The sequence below is a fragment of the Podarcis raffonei genome, chromosome 3 (assembly GCF_027172205.1).
Source record: "Podarcis raffonei isolate rPodRaf1 chromosome 3, rPodRaf1.pri, whole genome shotgun sequence".
Lineage (NCBI taxonomy): Eukaryota > Metazoa > Chordata > Lepidosauria > Squamata > Lacertidae > Podarcis > Podarcis raffonei.
Genome location: NC_070604.1, coordinates 122367227 through 122387389, shown reverse-complemented (window position 1 = coordinate 122387389; position 20163 = coordinate 122367227). Strand labels below are relative to the sequence as shown.

The window sequence follows — 20163 nt, the reverse complement described above, 5'->3', positions numbered from 1 at the left end:
GTTTATCTCCTTGGCACCTGGTGTGGGGGACGTTCCACAGGGCGGGCGCCTACACCGAGAAGGCCCTCTGCCTGGTTCCCTGCAACCTCACTTCTCGCAGGGAGGGAACCGCCAGAAGGCCCTCAGCGATGGACCTCTGTGTCCGGGCAGAACGATGGGAATGGAGACGCTCCTTCAGGTCTACTGGACTGAGGCTGTTTAGGGCTTTAAAGGTCAGCACCAACACTTTGAATTGTGCTCGAACCCATGGCTTGCAAGAAAGGAAGAACTTTCTAATGGTAAGAGCTGTTTGACAGTGGAACAGACTCTCTTAGGAGGTTGTAGACCTCCTTTCCTGGAGGTTTTTAAGCAGAGTGTTATGTACTGAGTTGAATAGGATCCAAACTGCAGCAGTCTGATTGGTCCTAGAACAATAGGATTCAGAATGCAGCAGTCTGATTGGTCCTAGAACAATGCAGCAGTATGATTGGTTGGCAGGAACTACCCAATCATGCTCCAGATAGAAGTGAATCCACAACCTGATTGGCTTACAGTAGAATTCCGGAATTAGCCAATCATGTGCAGCCCGTTGTGTAAATAATGTATATAAAGCAGATACTTTGAGGGGACTTTCATTCATTCCTCCTCACCACTATGAGCTGAATAAAGAGCATGAAATCACTTTGCGACTCTGAATATATTTCACAGAGGTTGGATGGCCATCTGCCATGGATTCTTGAGCTGTGATTCCTGCCCCAGAGGGGGTTGGACTAGATGACCCTCAGGTTCCCTTCCAGTTCCACACTTCTGAGATTCTAATGTTGGCACGCACTGCTGTGCTGATTCCTCTGAATGCAAGTGAGAAAGACATTCGGACCCTTCGAAACAGATCATCGTACCTGCAACTCCACGTGGCCCAGGCATGCCTCGTGGGCCAATGTCTCCCTGGTCGCCCTTTAGCCCACGCTGCCCCATAGGTCCTCTTTCGCCGGGGAATCCTAGATTCAGAGAGAAAAGAAGGAAAAGTCAGGCCCGCAAGAGTCAGGATCCGGTGCGCTCCTCATGAAATTGCATGCTATTGTCGCAGGAAACCCCCCGCCCCCCCAATCATTCAGTTTGTACAAACTCGACACACACTCACGCACAACATACGCTACGCTTCTGTTATAAATTCATAGAAAATCAACCATACATCGGATCTGCACCGTTCCACTTTTATTTACTCCATGAAGGAAGCACTACAAAAAGGGGAAGGTTTGATACAGGGCAGCCATAATCCCTTGAGCATACCAGCACATCCACAGGAGCCCTGCTCAGTTGCTATGCCAACCCTGATGGTCCTAGACAGAAGACCATCAAGGTCACAAAGAACTTGCATATGGGAGTGGATTCAGCACGGACTGGAACAAAGGACAATGATCAGCTCTTCCCTCTGGGGGCAGGAAACTGCAAACTCCCCTCTGTCACCTGGAAAATACTCATGGGGAGGGGGAAACGGGGAACCAGCCAGGTGACAGGACACTCAGGTTACCACCACCACCCCTCCCTCAACCCCTCCTTTTTGTGATGTAGTTGTGATGTAGTCTTAGGGGTGTAGTTTGGGGGATTAGTAACTAATAAAAGTTGGGGTCTTCTTTTGTTCTGGACTTCCATTTTGCCTCATCTTGTTGCGGGTGGGAGTCCTGTCGCGATAGTATCCAATAAAGGCCAAGCCTACAGGCTGCTGTTTTGCTCCAAGTTATCCTGGTTGGTGTCTTTGTTTTTGTCCAAGGGAGCCCTCGGATTTCTCCGTTAACACTATGGTTTCAATGGTGAACAAGAGGAACCAACACCTCGAGGCTCTCCTGTCTCCACACCCCAAATTCTGCCAAGTTTATAAAACTTATGGGTAGCCTGTGACCTTCCTGATATTGCTGAACTTCAACTCTCCTCAGCCCCAGATGGAGAAAATGTAGAGGATCCCATCGCTGCATGAATTTATGACTTAAGGGATGACTAGACAAACAAAGCCACTTCCGCCCTGCAGAGGAGGTGGTGTTGCGGGGCGTCACGGCACCTCTGCACAATTGGGGGAATCCCCGGCCACGTCACCTCTTGGCCAGCCAATCGGCTGGCTCTGGGGGCGTGGCCTGCTCTATTTAAGGCAGGATGCGGCCGGGAATCTCCTTCTTTTCCTGCCTGCCAGCTGTTCCTGCTTTTCCCACCCTCCCGCCCTATAAGGTTTTCGTCCCTTGACCTTGCTATGGACCTTGGTTGGTCACCGTTGAGGGGCCTGGTAGGAATTTTTCCACTTGGAAAATTCATTATTAATTAGTTTCATTTCTATACCGCTTTATATTTCCAAGAAAAATCTCAAAGCGGTTTATAGCACATTAAAACATCAACAAAACAATTTAAAGAAAGTCAAAGCAATGTAATTAACAGAAAACTAAAATATTCTCTCAAACATATCAAAATAAAACACTACAAAGGAAGTCAACTACAGAATACATATTTAACACAAACAAAGTTAACCAAAAAAACCTTAAACATTTTTGGGGGGGAACCCCACCATTGCTAAGTGAAGTCAAATATAAAATGCACATTTAAAACAGCATAAATAACGAGAGAAGTTGGCTGCCAGAATCTCACGCCCACTTGAGTTCTGTCTTCAGATAATCTCTGCTGTTTCCACTTACTACAGAAATCCCTTCTCCAGGTGGAAGGAGCCCACCTGCCTTAACGCAAATGGGGCAGTTGAAACTTGGGGTTATGAGGCTGCATTCTGGTGTTTACTCCACCTGCACTAATTTATTTCTTTGTGGGGCTACCTTTGAAGGTGACCCGAAAACTACAACTAATCCAGAACGCGGCAGTTAGACTGGTGACTGGGAGCGGCCGCCGAGGCCACATAACACCGGTCTTGAAAGATCTACATTGGCTCCCAGTATGTTTCCAAGCACAGTTCAAAGTGTTGGTGCTGACTTTGAAAGCCCCAAACGGCCTCAGTCCAGTATCACTGAAGGAGCATCTCCACCCCCATCGTTCTTCCCGGACACTGAGGTCCAGCTCTGAGGGCCTTCTGGCGGTTCCCTCCCTGCTAGAGGTGAGGTTACAGGGAACCAGGCAGAAGGCCTTCTTGGTGGTGGTGCCTGCCCTGTGGAACGCCCTGCCTTCAGATGTGAAAGAAATAAACAATTATCTGACTTTTAGAAGACATATGAAAGCAGCCCTGCTTAGGGAAGCTTTTAATGTTTAATAGGTTATTGTATTTTAGTGTTTTGTTGGAAGCCACCCAGAGTGGCTAGGGAAACCCAGCCAGATGGGCGGGGTATAAATAATAAATTGTTGTTGTTGTTGTTGTTGTTGTTGTTGTTATTATTATTATTATTATTATTATTATTGCATTCATTGCATTTCTTCATGGCATTTATATCCTGCCTTTTTCCTCGCAGAGCTCAAGGTGCCTTGCGTCGCTCTCCCCTTATCTAGTTCTCACAACAACCCTGTTGCAGTCGTTAAGAGTCGTCAACAGGCTCATCACAGCTATCTGCCAATCACCCATTCCCACCACCCTTCTGAGTAATACCCCTCCCCACCTTCTCACTATATAGAAGGATCTGGCAACTTCTGTTTCAGTGTATCTGAAGAAGTGTGCATGCACACGAAAGCTCATACCAAGAACTAACTTAGTTGGTCTTTAAGGTGCTACTGGAAAGGAAATTTTTTTTTGTCCTGTCAGGTAGGTTAGCCTGAGAGGCAGAGCCTGGCCCAAGCTCTCTCTCTGAGCTTCATGGCTGAGGGGCGAGATTTGAACCCTGGTCTCTCCAAGGCCCAGGCCTGACGACCACTATGCCCCACTGTCCCACCCACTAACTGCAGCCTGCCATCCCATTTGCCAAGATCCGGGGGGGTTGCAGGCATATGTTTTCAATGAGGCGGCCCTGCGGCGGCTTTGAGACCTTTTCCTTGCGCTGTAACAGCTCATTTAGAGCCCGGCCAGGAATCTGGATAGTTTAGAGTCTCCTTTCCAACTTTACGTTAACACAACATTACAGGACTCAGTGCCCAGAGGTACGATCGATGTCGGCTTTCTCTAAATTGCGAGGGGATGACAGTTTCTTGGAGAGCCTCCTGCTCCATGGATGTCAATGAGATAAGATGCTAAGGCCACTCAGCTCTTAATCTCCTGAGCGTGGGAAAGACCCTTAGGGCAGATCACTTCTGACAGGAGCAAGGCCTGCTAAGATGCACAACGATCTATTAAGAGGTGAGATGAGACATTCATTCCCCGAGAGGCAGTTGCCAGGAGCCGGATCCTGGAACAAATTTTAATCTCGTCTGGAATCCTGCTTGCTCCGCTTGGAATGGCTAGTGGCTTTTGCTGGGGAGAAGCTGGTGGAAGCACAGGAGCAGTTGACCTCTTTTCTCTTTGGTGATCCCTCATAGCCTGATCCAGCGACAGGGCTCTGTGATGAGGGAAGGGAGCTGATTTCCTTCAGAATGGAGAGGTTTGATCTTCTTGCAGTCCATGGGACTCTCAAGAGTCTCCTCCAGCACCAGAATTCAAAAGCATCCATTCTTCGGCGATCAGCCTTCTTGATGGTCCAGCTCTCACTTCCATACATCACTACTGGGAAAACCAGAGCTTATGGACCTTTGTTGGCAAGGTGATGTCACTGCTTTTTAAGATGCCGTCTAGGTTTGTCATTGCTTTTCTCCCAAGAAGCAGGCGTCTCTTAATTTCGTGGCTGCTGTCACCAGTGCTGGATTTATCAGTAACTGTGCTGGTATTGGCCTTGGAGAAATTTGCTTTAAATGGGCCAATGAGCTGCACCTTCCTTAGGATACGGTGAATATGCAGTTGGGTTTGGGCCAATGGAAGCCATAAGGACTGCTCTTTTCTCTCCATTACAGTCGCCCAGCAGTCATTTTGCCTCATGTCGACCTCATTACACCTAAACTGGTCTTGGGTGGCCATTGTCAAAACCCCAAAGGCTCCAAATACCTCTCATTTTAAAGATTTGTTATGCAACACGGCAGGCACCATCCGAATCCCAACAGACAAGCCGACTATACTAACGGGAATTAAGTGGAATAGCCACAAAAATAACAATCATAAAAATCTTAGGAGCAAGCACTAGGAAATGTAACATTAAAAAACATAAAAGCGGTCCTACAAACGATAAATCCTAGTCTGCAAAATTCAACAAACCCCAAAGCCCACACACAGATAATTAAATCAGTTAAATTAAATCAAAGCCAGGCTCTGCTCTGCTCATCCGTGGCAGGAAAAGTCTCAATGGCAACAGGGAAGATTCCAGACAAATGTCGAAAGGATGACAGGAAGATGCGTCAAACTGAGCTCGGCCATCGACCTGTTTTCCCCAGAACTGTCCATTACGAGGCCTGGCAGAAGATATCCAGGGTGTGGGGCAGGGGTCTTTCCTAGCCCTCAGTTCGAATCTTGCCTCTGCCATGAACCCGCTAAGTGGCCTTTTGTCCACCCCTCCCCCAACCCCTCCCTCACTCTTTAGTGGTCTCTCATTCAAAGCAAACAATTTGGGTTTTCTTTTTAAAAATATTTATAATTTTTTCAAAAGACAGTCATACCTCGGGTTAAAGTTGCTTTGGGTTAAATCTTTTCAGGTTGCGTCCTGCGGTGACCCGGAAGTAAGGGAACAGGTTACTGCCGGGTTTCGCTGCTCGCGCATGCACACTCAGAATGATGTCACACGCATGCACAGACTCAGCGAATTGGGACCCGCGCATGTGCAGATGCGGGTTGCGTTCTGCTTATAATGCAAACAGGGCTCCGGAACGGATCCCGTTTGCATCCAGAGGTACCACTGTACAAACATGACAGATGAAAGAAAGGAAGGAAGGAAGGAAGGAAGGAAGGAAGGAAGGAAGAAAGAATTTGGGTTTCCCACAGATTGGTGTTTATTCTGTTTTATCGCTAGAGAGTCATATTTTCTAGGCATGGCTCAAGTGGAAATTGTGGGCAAGCCCTTAGTCAAACCAATAGCTCAGTTAGTTAGAGTGCAATGTTGAATACGCCAAGGATGCAGGTTCGATCCTGTATGGGACACCTGCAAATTTCTGCATTACAAGGGGTTGGATTCAGCCTTTCTCAATCTCTGGGTCCCCAGATGTTGTTGGACTACAACTCCCATCACCCCTAGCTACCAAGGCCAGAGCTCAGGGATGATGGGAGTTGTAGTCCAACAACATCTGGGGACCCACAGGTTGAGAACCGCTGGATTAGATGGTCTTCAGGCTCGCTTCCAACTCTAGAATTCTGCGAGAATGTAAGTTGAGGAAGACCCACTGGGAAATGAAGGGTAAACTTTGCAAGAGCTCAGGGGCACCCCAGCCCAACCCCAGCTTTAAGATAGGACCTCACACAGGGCATGGCCCAAGATAAAAACCCAGCAAGCAGCCACAGCAAGACATCCTCTTCTGTTCCACGCCCTCCCAGGCAATAGGTGCCCCCAGGAAATCTAAATCCATCCCAGGCCATTTCTCCCATAACTCTGCCGTGCCAGAAATCTCAGGCAATTACAGGTGGTTAATGGTGGCATTCTGTCCTCCAGCCAAGAGCTTTCAGAGAGCACGTAACATAAGCTTCCACTTAGCTAGAAAATCGTGTTTTCCTTCAGGGCTTTAATTGAATTTCCCTTCTACAAACAGCGGTTTCGGTGAAGGAGGTGGGGTGGTGGTGGAGTTTCTTGAAACTTTAAGCGGCTCACTCCAAACCCACAAAACAGATCGGAGGACCCTGAAAAATACCGGCGCGAGCGAGCGAGCGACCACGCACCCCCTTTTCCATGCGCCAAGGTTTCCTTCCAGAGAGGGAACCCCCAGAGAGATAGCTGCCCCAACACAAGCCTTTTAAGCCGAGAGGAGAGAACTGCCTCCCCACTGCTAAGGCTAACCCTTTGCTTCCTGCCTGGGAGCCATCTGGTTAGTGGTTAGCGACGCAGTGCCAGGGTAAACTCAAGACCTTCCGCAAGCAAAGGGAGAAGGCAGCGAAGAAGAAAGCGTTCTTGTTTGTTTGAATGGAACCACGGAGGGCGACTGGCCTGCGATCAGACGGAAAGGATAAGAGCTCTTAGGGCGAAACTGAAGCCTGCATTAAGAGCAGGAGAGTGTAAAGGCAGTCCTGCAGGATCAGGCCAGTGGTGGTCCATCTAATCGGTCCATCTAATCTAGCATCCTGCACTACCAGCGGCTGACCAGAAACCCGCAAGCAGAATTTTGCAGCCAAAATAAACTCTCCTGCAGGGCCCTTTCAGAGAGAACCTTTTGAGTACTTAACGGCTGATGTTTGTTCCAATGTGCTGGCTGATGGGTTCTGTAGCCCCAAACATCTGGAGGGCACCAAGTTGGGAAAGGCTGACCTAGACCATAATAATTTATAATAATAATAATTTATTATTTATACCCCGCCCATCTGGCTGGGTTTCCCCAGCCACTCTGGGCGGCTTCGAACTGAACACTAAAATACAATAACCTATTAAACATTATGATCGCCGAAGAATTGATGCCTTTGAATTATGGTGCTGGATGAGACTCTTGAGAGTCCCATGGACTGCAAGAAGATCAAACCTATCCATTCTGAAAAAAATCAGCCCTGAGTGCTCCCTGGAAGGACAGATCCTGAAGCTGAGGCTCCAAGACTTTGGCCACCTCAGGAGAAGAGAAGACTCCCTGGAAAAGACCCTGATGTTGGGAAAGATGGAGGGCGCAAGGAGAAGGGGACGACGGAGGACGAGATGGTGGGACAGTGTTCTCGAAGCTACCAGCATGAATTTGACCCAACTGCGGGAGGCAGTGGAAGACAGGAGGGCCTGGCATGCTCTGGTCCATGGGGTCACGAAGAGACGGAAACGACTAAATGACTAAACAACAACAACATTATTTATACGCAGCCCATCTGGCTGGATTTCCCCAGCCACTCTGGGCGGCTTCCAACAGAACACTAAAATACAATAACCTATTAAACATTAAAAGCTTCCCTAAACAGGCCTGCCTTCAGATGTCTCCTAAAAGTTTGGTAGTTGTTTTTCTCTTTGACATCTGGTGGGAGGATGTTCCACAAGGCGGGTGCCACCACCGAGAAGGCCCTCTGCCTGGTTTCCTGTAACTTGGCTTCTCGCAGGGAGGGAACCGCCAGAAGGCCCTCGGCGCTGGATCTCAGTGTCCGGGCAGAACGATAGGGGTGGAGATGCTCCTTTAGGCATACTGGACTGAGGCAGTTTAGGGCTTTTAAGGTCAGCACCAACACTTTGAATTGTGCTCAGAAACATACTGGGAGACCAATGCTATCAACATCCTTCCAAAGTTTCAGGCGGAATCACCTTGCCCGTCAACTCCTACCTGAGATCTTTTGAATAAGGACATCGAAAGAGCGTGCAGGAACAGGTCTGTGGCCTGTCTAGTGTTCCTACAGTGGCCAGTCAAATGTCTATGGGAAATCTGTAAGCAAGATACGAGCTCAAAAGCCTCAAGGAGTTTCCAGCCACTGGGATCCAGTGGAGGCAGAGTTGGCTAGTGTCATCGATAGCCTTCTCCTCTAGGAAGTCCAAAGGAAATGCCTGGAATTGGGACATTTAGTATACACAGAGCTGTGGCAAACAGAGCACCTCGTATTTATGGGACCGCCTCTCCTTGTCTGCCCCGCAGAGGACCTTAAGGTCCATGAATAACCATAGTTTAGAGGTCCTGGGCCCCGAGGAAGTCAGACTGTCCTCCACCAGAGCCAGGGCCTTCTCAGTGATGGCTCCGACCTGGTGGATTGCTCTGTCCCATGAGACCAGGGCCCTGCAGGATTTAACCTCTTTCCATCTGGCCTGTAAGATAGAGCTATTCCGCCTGGCTTTCAATTTGAACTTAGCCTGATCTTTTATTCCTCTTCCTTTCCTTTTTATGAAGATTACCCGCTCTGGGATCCCACAGCTAATTCTCCCCTAGTCTCCTCGCTGGCCCAAATAGGACTATCTTAGCCAGCTAGCCCTGGTGACCATCTAATGTTATTATTTATTATTATTATGAGAGCCCAAAGGAGCGCAATTTGCCCTTGAGCTCTGTTCTCCTGTCCCTTCAGAGCACCAACTCAGGACGCACACTGATGGGTCACATGATGCCTTACCTTGCAGGCCAGGTAAGCCAGGAGGGCCGGGCTCTCCTTCCATCCCTTCGTTGCCTTGATCCCCTTTCGGTCCAGGTGGCCCTAAAATGGAAAGACAGAAGGCCGATGAGCCCTGGTTTCATTTCAGAACCACCAAGGTTGCACTGAAGGAGCATGCAATGGGTGTACCCATCTCCACAGCAGTCGAGGTGTGCACTTGCGCAGCTATTCCCACATGAGGTTCCAAGAGTGCGCCTTGTTGGTGTAGCTGATGGATGACCTATGCGAAGCAGTGAGGTTTTGTTGGGATTCCTGCATCGCAGGGGGTTGGACCCCACCCATCGCCACAGTTCTATGGTTCTATGAAGCCCTGACCTGACACTTTTCTCAAGAATCTCAGCCACTGGTGTGAGGGCTTGGCCCAAGCGTCTAGTTGCTGGTAGCTGCTTGTCTTGGTCTCTGCCCAGTTTTTGACTTGGCAACTCTCCTGCCCCTGCAACTGCCCCCAGGTCCAAGAACCAAATCATGAATGGAGAAGCCATACAGTTTGGGCCTCCCAAAGGCTTGGAAACAGGAACTTCCAATCTAGTACCGACAAGTTTAATATGATCACATACCGCAATTCACCACATAATTGTCACATTTTTTATGCCTGTTTTTACTTCCAAAAAATGGGGTGCAATGGTTATGCGGTGGCGCCGATCATGCAGTGAATTACGGTAGTATGTACATGTGTACATAAACACACACTCATTTTCAGAAACGTCTTGTTCCAGGGACCAGTTTACCCACAAAATCACCTTGCCCCATAAGCGCTAGCTCAACCATTTCAATGGATGGAATTGGCCCATTTACAGGGGGCACATGTCCACCCCACCTTGATCATTTACCATGGCAGCACTAATAATAATAATAATAATAATAATAATAATAATAATAATATGGAAGCCACTCTCCAAAAAAATATTAAAAATACAATAAAACATCCAAAAAAATATTAAAAATACAATAAAACATCAAACATTAAAAACTTCCCTAAACAGGGCTGCCTTCAGATGTCTTCTAAAAGTCAGATAGTTGTTTATTTCCTTGACATCTGATGGGAGGGCGTTCCACAGGGCGGGAGCCACTACCGAGAAGGCCCTCTGCCTGGTCCCCTGTAACCTCACTTCTCGCAGGGAGGGAACCACCAGAAGGCCCTTGGAGCTGGACCTCAGTGTCCAGGCTGAACGATGGGGGTGGAGACGCTCCTTCAGGTATACTGGGCCGGTATACACCTTTAAACTATTGTTAGTGCCCTTCGTCATAAGATCTCAGGGCAATTCACATATGGCTGGATCCAGGGTGTCTCAAGAGGAAAAGGCTTCCAATTCACAGAACCGCAAGCCATTCCCTCTGTGCACAAGCTTCTGGGTGATGCTGGGTCCAATCCCCCCATCCGTCCCCACAACGAACCCCGAAATGCAAGCGGAAGGCCTTCCCATTTAGTGCACTGACTCCATCTGCTAAAGTAAATCTCTGGCAGCCCTTTGTGGTGAAGCCAATCCCGATATTAGAAATCCAGAGGGTTGGGCACAACATCCAAAAGGAAAGCTCCTGGATCAACAGAGTTTCCACCAGATGGGAAAATGCAGCGTCAATGGCTCCCATCCCACCCCACTTTGGCTGCCTGGGATGGCAGATTTTGCGGCTTGAGTTTATGGGACAGGTCCAAATAGCAACAGTGAAAATCTCTACTAAGCCTTTGCCTGAAGTGATACCTCAGACCACCTCACTCTTTCTCCCTGATCACTCAGAAATCATTTAAAGGTTTTCGGACGGCGCACAATGCATATTACCTACTAGGTCGCCTTATCCTCATATATAAAGGACGCGGGTGGCGTTGTGGTCTAAACCACTGAGCCTCTTGGGCTTGTCTATCAGAAGGTCGGCAATTCGAATCCCCGTGACGGGGTGAGCTCCCGTTGCTCTGTCCCAGCTCCTGCCAACCTAGCAGTTTGAAAGCACACCAGTGCAAGTAGATAAATAGGTACCACTGCGGCAGGAAGGTAAATGGTGTTTCCGTGTGCTCTGGTTTCCGTCACAGTGTCCCGTTGCGCCAGAAGCAGCTTAGTCATGCTGGCCACATGACCTGGAAAACTGACTGTGGACAAACGCCGGCTCCCTCAGCCTGAAAGTGAGATAAGCGCCGCAACCCTATACAGTGGTACCTCCAGTTGTGGACGGGATCCATTCCAGGGCTCTGGTTGGATCCCGAGGTTTCTGCAACCAGAGATGCCTGTTCTGCATGCACACACGGCACGACAGAGTGCTACTGCGCATGTGCGTGTGGCAAAATACAGAAATATACTTCCGGGTTTGCCATGTGCGTATCCTTAGGATACGTAACAAAAGGGGCATGTAAATAGAGGTACCACTGTAGTCACCTTTGACTGGACTTAACTGTACAGGAGGCCTTTACCTTTTACCTTTACCTATGGTGGCACTGTGATCTAAACCACTGAGCCTAGGGCTTGCTGATTGGAAGGTCAGCGATTCGAATCCGTGCGAGCTCCCATTGCTCGGTCCCTGCTCCTGCCAACCTAGCAGTTCGAAAGTAAGTCAAAGTGCAAGTAGATAAATAGGTACCGCTCCAGCGGGAAGGTAAACGGCATTTCCGTGCGCTGCTTTGGATTCGCCAGAAGCGGCTTAGTCCTGCTGGCCACATGACCCGGAAAAACTGTCTGTGGACAAACACTGGCTCCCTCGGCCAGTAAAGCGAGATCCTTTACCATCTTGGTCACATTGTTCTGTACATTTCCCAGCTTGTCAATATCCTTCTTAAATGGTGGTGCCCAGAACTGGACATAGGACTCCAGGTGTGGCCTGACCAAGGCAGAATAGAGTGGGACTATGACTTCCCTTGATCTGGACCCTAGACTTCAGTTGATGCAGCCTAGAATAGAGTTAGCCTTTTCTTTTGCTGCTGCATCACCCTGTTGACTCACGTTCAGCTTGTGGTCTACCAAGACCCCTAGAACCTTTTCACATGTACTACTGGCAAGTCAGGTGTCCACCATCTTGTACTTGTGCATCTGGTTCTTTCTGCTTATGGGTAGAACCTGACATTTGCCCCTACTGAATTTCATTCTGTTGGTTTTGGCCTAATTCTGCAATCTGTTAAAGTCATCTGGAATTCTGATTCTAGCTCCTGAGTTATTAGCTGCCCCTCCTCCTATCCTCCTATCATCATTTACATATTATTGTCATATTATCATAAAATTTGTATACCACCCTTCATCCATAGGGTGGTTTGCAGCATAAAAATACAAGATGAAAAGATAAAATGTTAATTTATGTGGGGGTTTTATGCATGCGGAGGAAAAGGGACGAAAAAGGGCTGATTTTGGTGCGTTGTTTAATTTGGCCATGCCTCGTCTTGCACCTGCAGCTAGTTAAGCATGTGAGAACGAGTCAGCAAGCATGTGAGAATGAGTCAGCACAATATACAGTATAAATGCTGGTGTGGTTGAGGCAAGCTTCAGAGCATTGTCTACATGCTGCAAGGATCTACAACTGTGTGAAACCGCATTATACTGTCAGCAAAGCAATTGACTCTTCCTAGAACGGTTTGGTGTTGCTTTGTTCTTTTGGCTCACTCTGCTGGCATTGCGATGGTCACTCTGCGCATGCCCCAACATAAAACACATAATAGAAGCAAAACAAACCAATAACCTCCCCCACCTTCTATTTTGTCCCCTGCAAATTTGTTGAGCATCCCCCTGTCCGCTCATTCCCAGTGAGAACGGCTGGCCTTCCCTGCTCCACCCCTACCTCGTATGACCGAGATGTCCCTCAGGGCGATGGAGTGCTCCCAGTCCTTGAGTCGCAGGTCCTCAGTCACGTTGTTGAGGATGGCCAACTCGTGCTTGAGCTGCTGCTCCATGGCGATGTGGATGAGGCGCATCTGGCGGGCGTCCTCACTGGCGTTGCTGATCAGGACCTGCAGGTCCTGGATGCGAGTGTGGTGGATGCCCACATCGTAGGACAGGGTCCGGTTCATGCTGCCCACCTCCCCGCCCACCATGGTCAGCTGGTCGCTCAAGCCCTCCACCCGGGACGCCAGCTGTGTCAGCAAGCCCTCGTGGTGCCTCAGGAGGAGACGGCTGCTGTTCCCCTCCACGGAGACCTTGTAGATCTCCATCTGTGCCAAGTCGCTCTGCTGGTTCAAAGCCTCCCGTAGGCCGGAGACCGCCCGGTCCGTCTGATCCGCTTGGGACCGCAGGCTCCCGAGGGCCCCTTCCAGCTTCTGAAGGGAGCTGGTCATCAGCAGGAGAGAGTCGGAGTGGTTCTGGAGAAGGTCCTGCAGGCGCCAGATGTGGTCCAGGAAGTCCCCTTTGAATGGTTGCTGCAGGACCTTCAGCTGGAGGTCCCGGAAGCTTTCGTTTAACCGGTTGACATTCCCCGTTAGCGCCTTCAGGTCTTCTGGAGAGCTCTGAGGCCTGGAAACTGGGGAGAGAAGAAGGAGGCATCTCAAGGCACAGAGGAAACCATAGATCCCTCAGGACATGTCTCCCTGTACATGGGGCAGTGGCTGAGGCTCCAAGACTTTGGCCACCTCCTGAGAAGAGAAGACTCCCTGGAAAAGACCCTGATGTTGGGAAAGATGGAGGGCGCAAGGAGAAGGGGACAATAGAGGACAAGATGGTGGGACAGTGTTTTCGAAGCTACCAGCATGAGTTTGACCGAACTGCGGGAGGCAGTGGAAGACAGGAGTGCCTGGCGTGCTCTGGTCCAGGGGGTTACGAAGAGTCGGACACGACTAAACATCAACAAGTTTTTAGAGGAGGAAAACACACAAAAAAAATATTCTGAATCAAATGTTGTACTAAACTATTTAAAGCAGCAAAGCAGGCAGCTCCTGTCCGTTTTGCTGCTTTAAAGTTAACCAACGGAGGAGGGACGGATGGGAGCCATGGTTCCCCTTCCTTCCCTCCTCCGTGGCTCACTTTAAAGCAGCAAAGAGGACAGGAGCCGCTTACACGTCCCTCCTCCACGCAGCATTCACTCCATAAGACGCACAGACATTTCCCCTTACTTTTTAGGAGGGAAAAGGTGCGTCTTATGGAGCAAAAAATACGGTAAATGTGGGAAGATTCAGGACTGATAAAAGAAAATCCTTCTTCCTGCAGCGTGTAGGTAACTATGGAACTCCCTGCCACAAAAAGCAGTAATGAGCACCAACTTGGACTGCTTTAAAAGAGGATGAGAGAAATTCATGGAGGACAAGGCTATTCGTGGCTATGAATGACCGAATTGTCAGTTATTTCATTTCATTTAGTGTCTGCTATTTATTTATGCAAAAATCCATATCCTGCCCCCCTGGTATCTCCATGCCAGTCAGGATGGCTAACCGCAATGAAAACCCACTAGAAAATTGATTTTTTATGGCAGTGTTTCATTGTTTTCGCATTGCATTGCTGAGTACCTCTTGCAGAGTTCTAAACATTCATCGGTTTAAAATGGTTTCAGCTAAAATAAAACAGTTTACGAGGTATGCACAGAGAAATTTGGAAAGCAAGCCTATGAATTCATCTCAAGCCTAACTTTCTAGCAGAGTTTGGGGACGACCTCTTTGCTTCCCAAGTTCTGACTCTCTGGGGGTGTGAAGTAAAGATCACAGAAGGCTGGAAGCTCCTTGGGGTTTTTTGTTGCCCAGCTGTTTAAAAATGTCCAGATCCTTGAAGAAGCACAAAAGGACCAGGTTGCACTGTCTGTTCTGCCCACCTCCTCCTTTTAATTGCTTAATAATCAGGTTTGCTTTCTGGATTGGCAATTTGGAGCCTGGACTGGACTCTCTGCACTGTAATTGACTCCAGCTGAGGTTTGTGGGCATTCTGGAGTGGGAAGCTGGCAAGATCCCTGGAGCTGCCAATCATTGACCCTGGCAAAGAAGCTGAGATTAAAGGGCAAGCGAATTTTAAGAGATGATCCCAAAGAGGGATACACTAAACCCTTTTAAACCCAAAGTCTAGAGAAGGAGAAGGAATAAGAGGCAGACCTTCTTAATCGACACTTTTGAATGCAATGGGAGAAGCAGAGCACAGCTCTCCTTTGAAATTTGCACTTCTATGAATTTTGCAATGCATTTCTCCTGAACTTTGCATCTTAGACAAAATTGCATATTGTTACGAATTTTGGGGGGAGGAGGGGTTGAGTCTGGGTCCCTTCCAAACCTGCAATCTTGTTTCTGTGAGGGTAGAATGCATAAGCAGAAGCTGGCCAAATCAGCTGCCTTGTCGAGGTAATGGCTTTGGCTGGCTAGACAAGTACCATGAACATATCCAAAGAGGCCGCTCTGTTGCCATGGAGACAAAGGGGTGGGCCTTTTCCTACCTCAGCTGGCTGGAGGGGACAAGAAAAATGAGAACCTGGGGAAAACCAAAACAGATGGATCACCCATCCCTAATCAAAACATTCCACAAAAATGTGTTTATTAGGAGAACATAAGAGCCTGCTTATGGAGGAGACTCTTGAGAGTCCCATGGACTGCAAGAAGATCAAACCGATCCATTCTGAAGGAAATCAGCCCTGAGTGCTCACTGGAAGGACAGATCCTGAAGCTGAGGCTCCAAGACTTTGGCCACCTCATGAGAAGAGAAGACTCCCTGGAAAAGACCCTGATGTTGGGAAAGATGGAGGGCACAAGGAGAAGGGGACGACAGAGGACGAGATGGTGGGACAGTGTTCTCGAAGCTACCAGCATGAGTTTGACCAAACTGCGGGAGGCAGTGGAAGACAGGAGGGCCTGGTGTGCTCTGGTCCATGGCGTCACGAAGAGTCGGACATAACTAAGCGACTCAACAACAACAAATAAATGGACACACCGCAAAAATGTGTAGAAATGAATCGGGGGGAAATGAGACATGGGGAGAATTTTTGACAATTATCACATGTTCCTCCTCTACAAACTTTTTCAGAGGCAGCCAGGGCGTGCTAACCTCTTGACCCAGCTCAAAGACTGGCTCAAATCTGGAACTGCAAACATGGAAGGCTTCATCCTACAAGCCGTGAGTGCCAAACGGGAGACAAATATAAGCCAGGTGGCATCTCCTGGCCTTCAGAGATGCCGCAGAATCGACTCTTCATTCCAGAAGGATATTTTCAGAGAACCGAGCACAAATAGTATGAGGGCAGGCAGAAGGAACTGGGGATGTTTAGTCTAGGGAGGGAATGTATTGAGTATTTTAAATATTTAAAAGTATGTCGGGGGAAAAGGGAGAACGGTTTAGTCAACCCATCAAAAACAGGAGACGGAAAACACTTGTTTAAAGCGGAGAGAGGTGGAAACAGGGTTTTGCAAAGCATCCTAGGAGCTGCTTCTTAAGAATGGTAGAGTTGGGATCCTAGGGGTCATCTAGTCGAACCCCACTCCTAGCAACTGGTATTTAGAGGAGTACCGCTTCTGGCAGTGAAAGCAGGACATAGTCATCATGGCTAATAGCCACCGATTCTCCACTAATTTCCCATTGCTGTTAGTGGAAAGGAGGAAGCGATTTGGACTTTACTTATTTATTTCATACAATTTATGTAGCGCTTAAGGTCCGTATAGTTTAAGCTATGGTTTTCCCAGTAGTGATGTATGGAAGTGAAAGCTGGACCATAAAGAAGGCTGATTGCTGAAGAATGGATGCTTTTGAATTCTGGTGCTGGAGGAGACTCTTGAGAGTCCCGTGGACTGCAAGAAGATCAAACCGATCCATTCTGAAGGAAATCAGCCCTGAGTGCTCACTGGAAGGACAGATCCTGAAGCTGAGGCTCCAAAACTTTGGCCACCTCGTGAGAAGAGAAGACTCCCTGGAAAAGACCCTGATGTTGGGAAAGATGGAGGGCACAAGGAGAAGGGGACGACAGAGGACGAGATGGTGGGACAGTGTTCTCGAAGCTACCAACATGAGTTTGTCCAAACTGCGGGAGGCAGTGGAAGACAGGAGGGCCTGGCGTGCTCTGGTCCAGGGGGTCACGAAGAGTCAGACACGACTAAACGACTAAACAACAACAACAATGTCGCGCTTGATTGCAGAAAAGAGGTTTCTGCCTCAGCCACTGACATGTCTTGAGCTGCCCCATTAGACAAGACCACATCTATTTCTGGCGCCCAGTTTGAGAGGTCACACCCAGAGGCTATGAGCTCTTGCAGTTTACATATTTATACCTTGCTTCCTTCCCTCGCCCCACGCACAAACAATTTTTAGACTAAAGTGGCTTGCAAAGGATAAATGTAGGTGCGAGCACACAAGATGGGAGTGTAGAAATGAAAACAGGAAAGGAGAAATTGAACGGTTCATCGGACAAGCAAAAATTGGACATGCAAAAATAGGTAGCATAAAACTGGACTGTGCGAGGGCCACCTTTCATGAAAAGAACTGCAGCTCAGGCTAAAATGCTTTCTGTTGTGGTCCCAAGAGCAAAGATTTTACACAAGACTGTTTGTGTCTGTGAGGCTGCATCATGAAAACACGCTTCCTTATTGGAAACAGGGGTGTTGGGACACAAAGCTGGGAAAAGGAAGACAACAGCAATGGCTAAATTTACTGGAAAGCTCAGGAACTAAGAGGACAAGAACTTTAAAAAAAGAATGGGAACAATTTATAATGTACTCAGGAGACCATTGTAAGCAGATGAAAACATTAGCAGGATTTTAATTTCACTTGTAAGGTAGCAAAGGCTAAGGATAATTCAGATGCATCAAAAATTTGGATAACAGATTAATATGCCGTGGTAAATGTTGTTGTTGTTGTTTAGTCATTTAGTCGTGTCCGCCTCTTCGTGACCCCATGGACCAGAGCACGCCAGGCCCTCCTGTCTTCCATTGCCTCCCGCAGTTTGGTCAGACTCATGTTTGTAGCTTCGAGAACACTGTCCAACCATCTTGCCCTCTGTCGTCCCCTTCTCCTTGTAAATGTTGACATAGGTAAAAAAGGTAAAGGTAAAGGACCCCTGGATGGTAAAGTCCAGTCAAAGGCAACTATGGCGTTGCATCGCTCATCTCGCTTTTAGGCTGAGGTGGCCGCCGTTTGTCCACAGACAGTTTTCCGGGTTGTGTGGCCAGCATGGCTAAACCTCTTCTGGCACAACAGGACACCGTGACAGAAACCAGAGCGCACGGAAACACCGTTTACCTTCCCACCACAGCGGTACCTATTTATCTACTTGCACTTTGATGTGCTTTTGAACTGCTAGGTAGGCAGGAGCAGGGACTGAGCAACGGGAGCTCACCCCGTCACGGGGATTCAAACTGCCAACCTTTTGATCAGCAAGCCCAAGACACTCAGTGGTTTAGACCACCGTGCCATCCACATCCCTATGTTGACATAAGGACCCATGGATGGGGGGGCGGAAGTCTGGGGATTCAGAGAAAACTCTTTACAGTCATACCTCGTGTTGCGTTTGCTTCATGATATGTTTTTTTCAGGTTGTATCCCGCGGTGACCCGGAAGTACTGGAAAGAGTTACTTCCGGGTTTTGCTGCTTGTGCATGCGCAGACGCGGTAAATCACAACCCACGCACGCGCAGACGTGAGTTGCATTCTGCTCATATTGCGAACGGGACTCTGCAATAGATCCTTTTCACAACCAGAGATACCACTGTACATAGTTTTGCAATTCTCTTTGTCATAAACTTGCAATTGTAAAATCAAATAAAAATGATTTCAAAGAGGAAAAGGAAGACAGGCCGTATTCAACTGGGGGCTCCTGAATGTCAACGTTTCAAGGTTTCCACCTATGTGGTTGCTGCTGCTTCTCTGCGCCCCCCCCAACTGGGAGGGACTGATGCGGTTGCTAGGCAACCCCTGTTGTGTGTTCCACAGCTGGCCAGGACCGGAGCAGCAACGTGGGAGGGAGGGAGGGAGGTTGAAAGGATACACACAGGCCAAAAACATGGGTGGAGCACCCTGTTCTTTGTGGGCTCCAGAACTGGCTGCAAGTTGAGACCTGTGGTGTAAACATGACTTTGGCCTTGCCGGTCCAACTAACACCCCTTCCAAAACAAAAACCAGAAAACCCTACCACTAAGCCATGCTCTCTATGCACAGCAAAGAAAAAATCGAATGCAAAAGGAATGCAGCAATACAAGCCCGTTTTTCTTTTCACTTCTAGGGGGTTAAATGTTCTGCAAGGCTGGGGCAATGCGGGATGGGAGCCAGACCCAAGCAAATAATAATAAAATAGTCATTATTGGGGGGGGCGTATTCCTAGTATCCACCTGGCCCCGAGCCCCTGGTGATGCAACTGCTTGTTTATAGTGGGGGGGGGGAGGAAAGGATATTAACGGAGCACATTTGGTACAAATTAGGGAGAAAGCGCATACACAGAGCGCAGCCGGCAAGCTTTCAGGTTGCGCTAAGCAGGCTAGGCTGTGGGATTTGAAGAGCTGGTCGCTAATTGGAGGTGGAACCGCAGGGGGATTTTGGGGGAAAGACGATTTGGAGACGGGATTACGTTCTCCGCGGAGCGAAAACAGCTCTGGCTGTTTAAACTGGCCCGGTTTTCTCATGGTGCGCTGGCGCTTGCTGCTGGGTGCGATTCTTCGGCAGGGAAAGGCAGTTGCCACAACCAGGAGGGTTATTTATTATTTGAAAATCCCGCTCTGGTGGGGACATTCTCCTGCCCAAGCTGCACTGAAAGAAGCAGGAGCTGACCCTCTCCGAACCACTATTCCCCGGGAAGAGGGACTGGCTGTTAAAGACCTACATTGGCTCCCAGTACATTTCCGGACACAATTCAAAGTGTTGGTGCTGACCTTGAAAGCCCTAAGCGAGGGTGGAGACGCTCCTTCAGGTATACTGGACCGAGGCCGTTTAGGGCTTTAAAGGTCAGCACCAACACTTTGAACACCGGTCTTGAAAGACCTACATTGGCTCCCAGTACGTTTCCAAGCACAATTCAAAGTGTTGGTGCTGACCTTGAAAGCCCTAAATGGCCTCGGTTCAATATACCTGAAGGAGTGTCTCCACCCCCATCGTTCTGCCCGGACACTGAGGGCCAGCGCTGAGGGCCTTCTGGCAGTTCCCTCACTGTGAGAAGTGAGG

General features: G+C 48.7%; 1 protein-coding gene across 1 annotated transcript in view; it reads right to left on the bottom strand.

The window, feature by feature from the left end:
* Positions 1-20163, bottom strand: part of SCARA5 (scavenger receptor class A member 5) — a 96440-nt gene that overhangs the window by 33378 nt on the left and 42899 nt on the right. Inside the window, exons 4-6 of the mRNA XM_053383840.1 lie at positions 12905-13579; positions 9113-9193; positions 879-977 (exon numbers count right to left, since the gene is read on the bottom strand). Of these exons, the coding sequence (XP_053239815.1) occupies positions 879-977; positions 9113-9193; positions 12905-13579 (855 nt within the window). The remainder of the gene's footprint in view (positions 1-878; positions 978-9112; positions 9194-12904; positions 13580-20163) is intronic.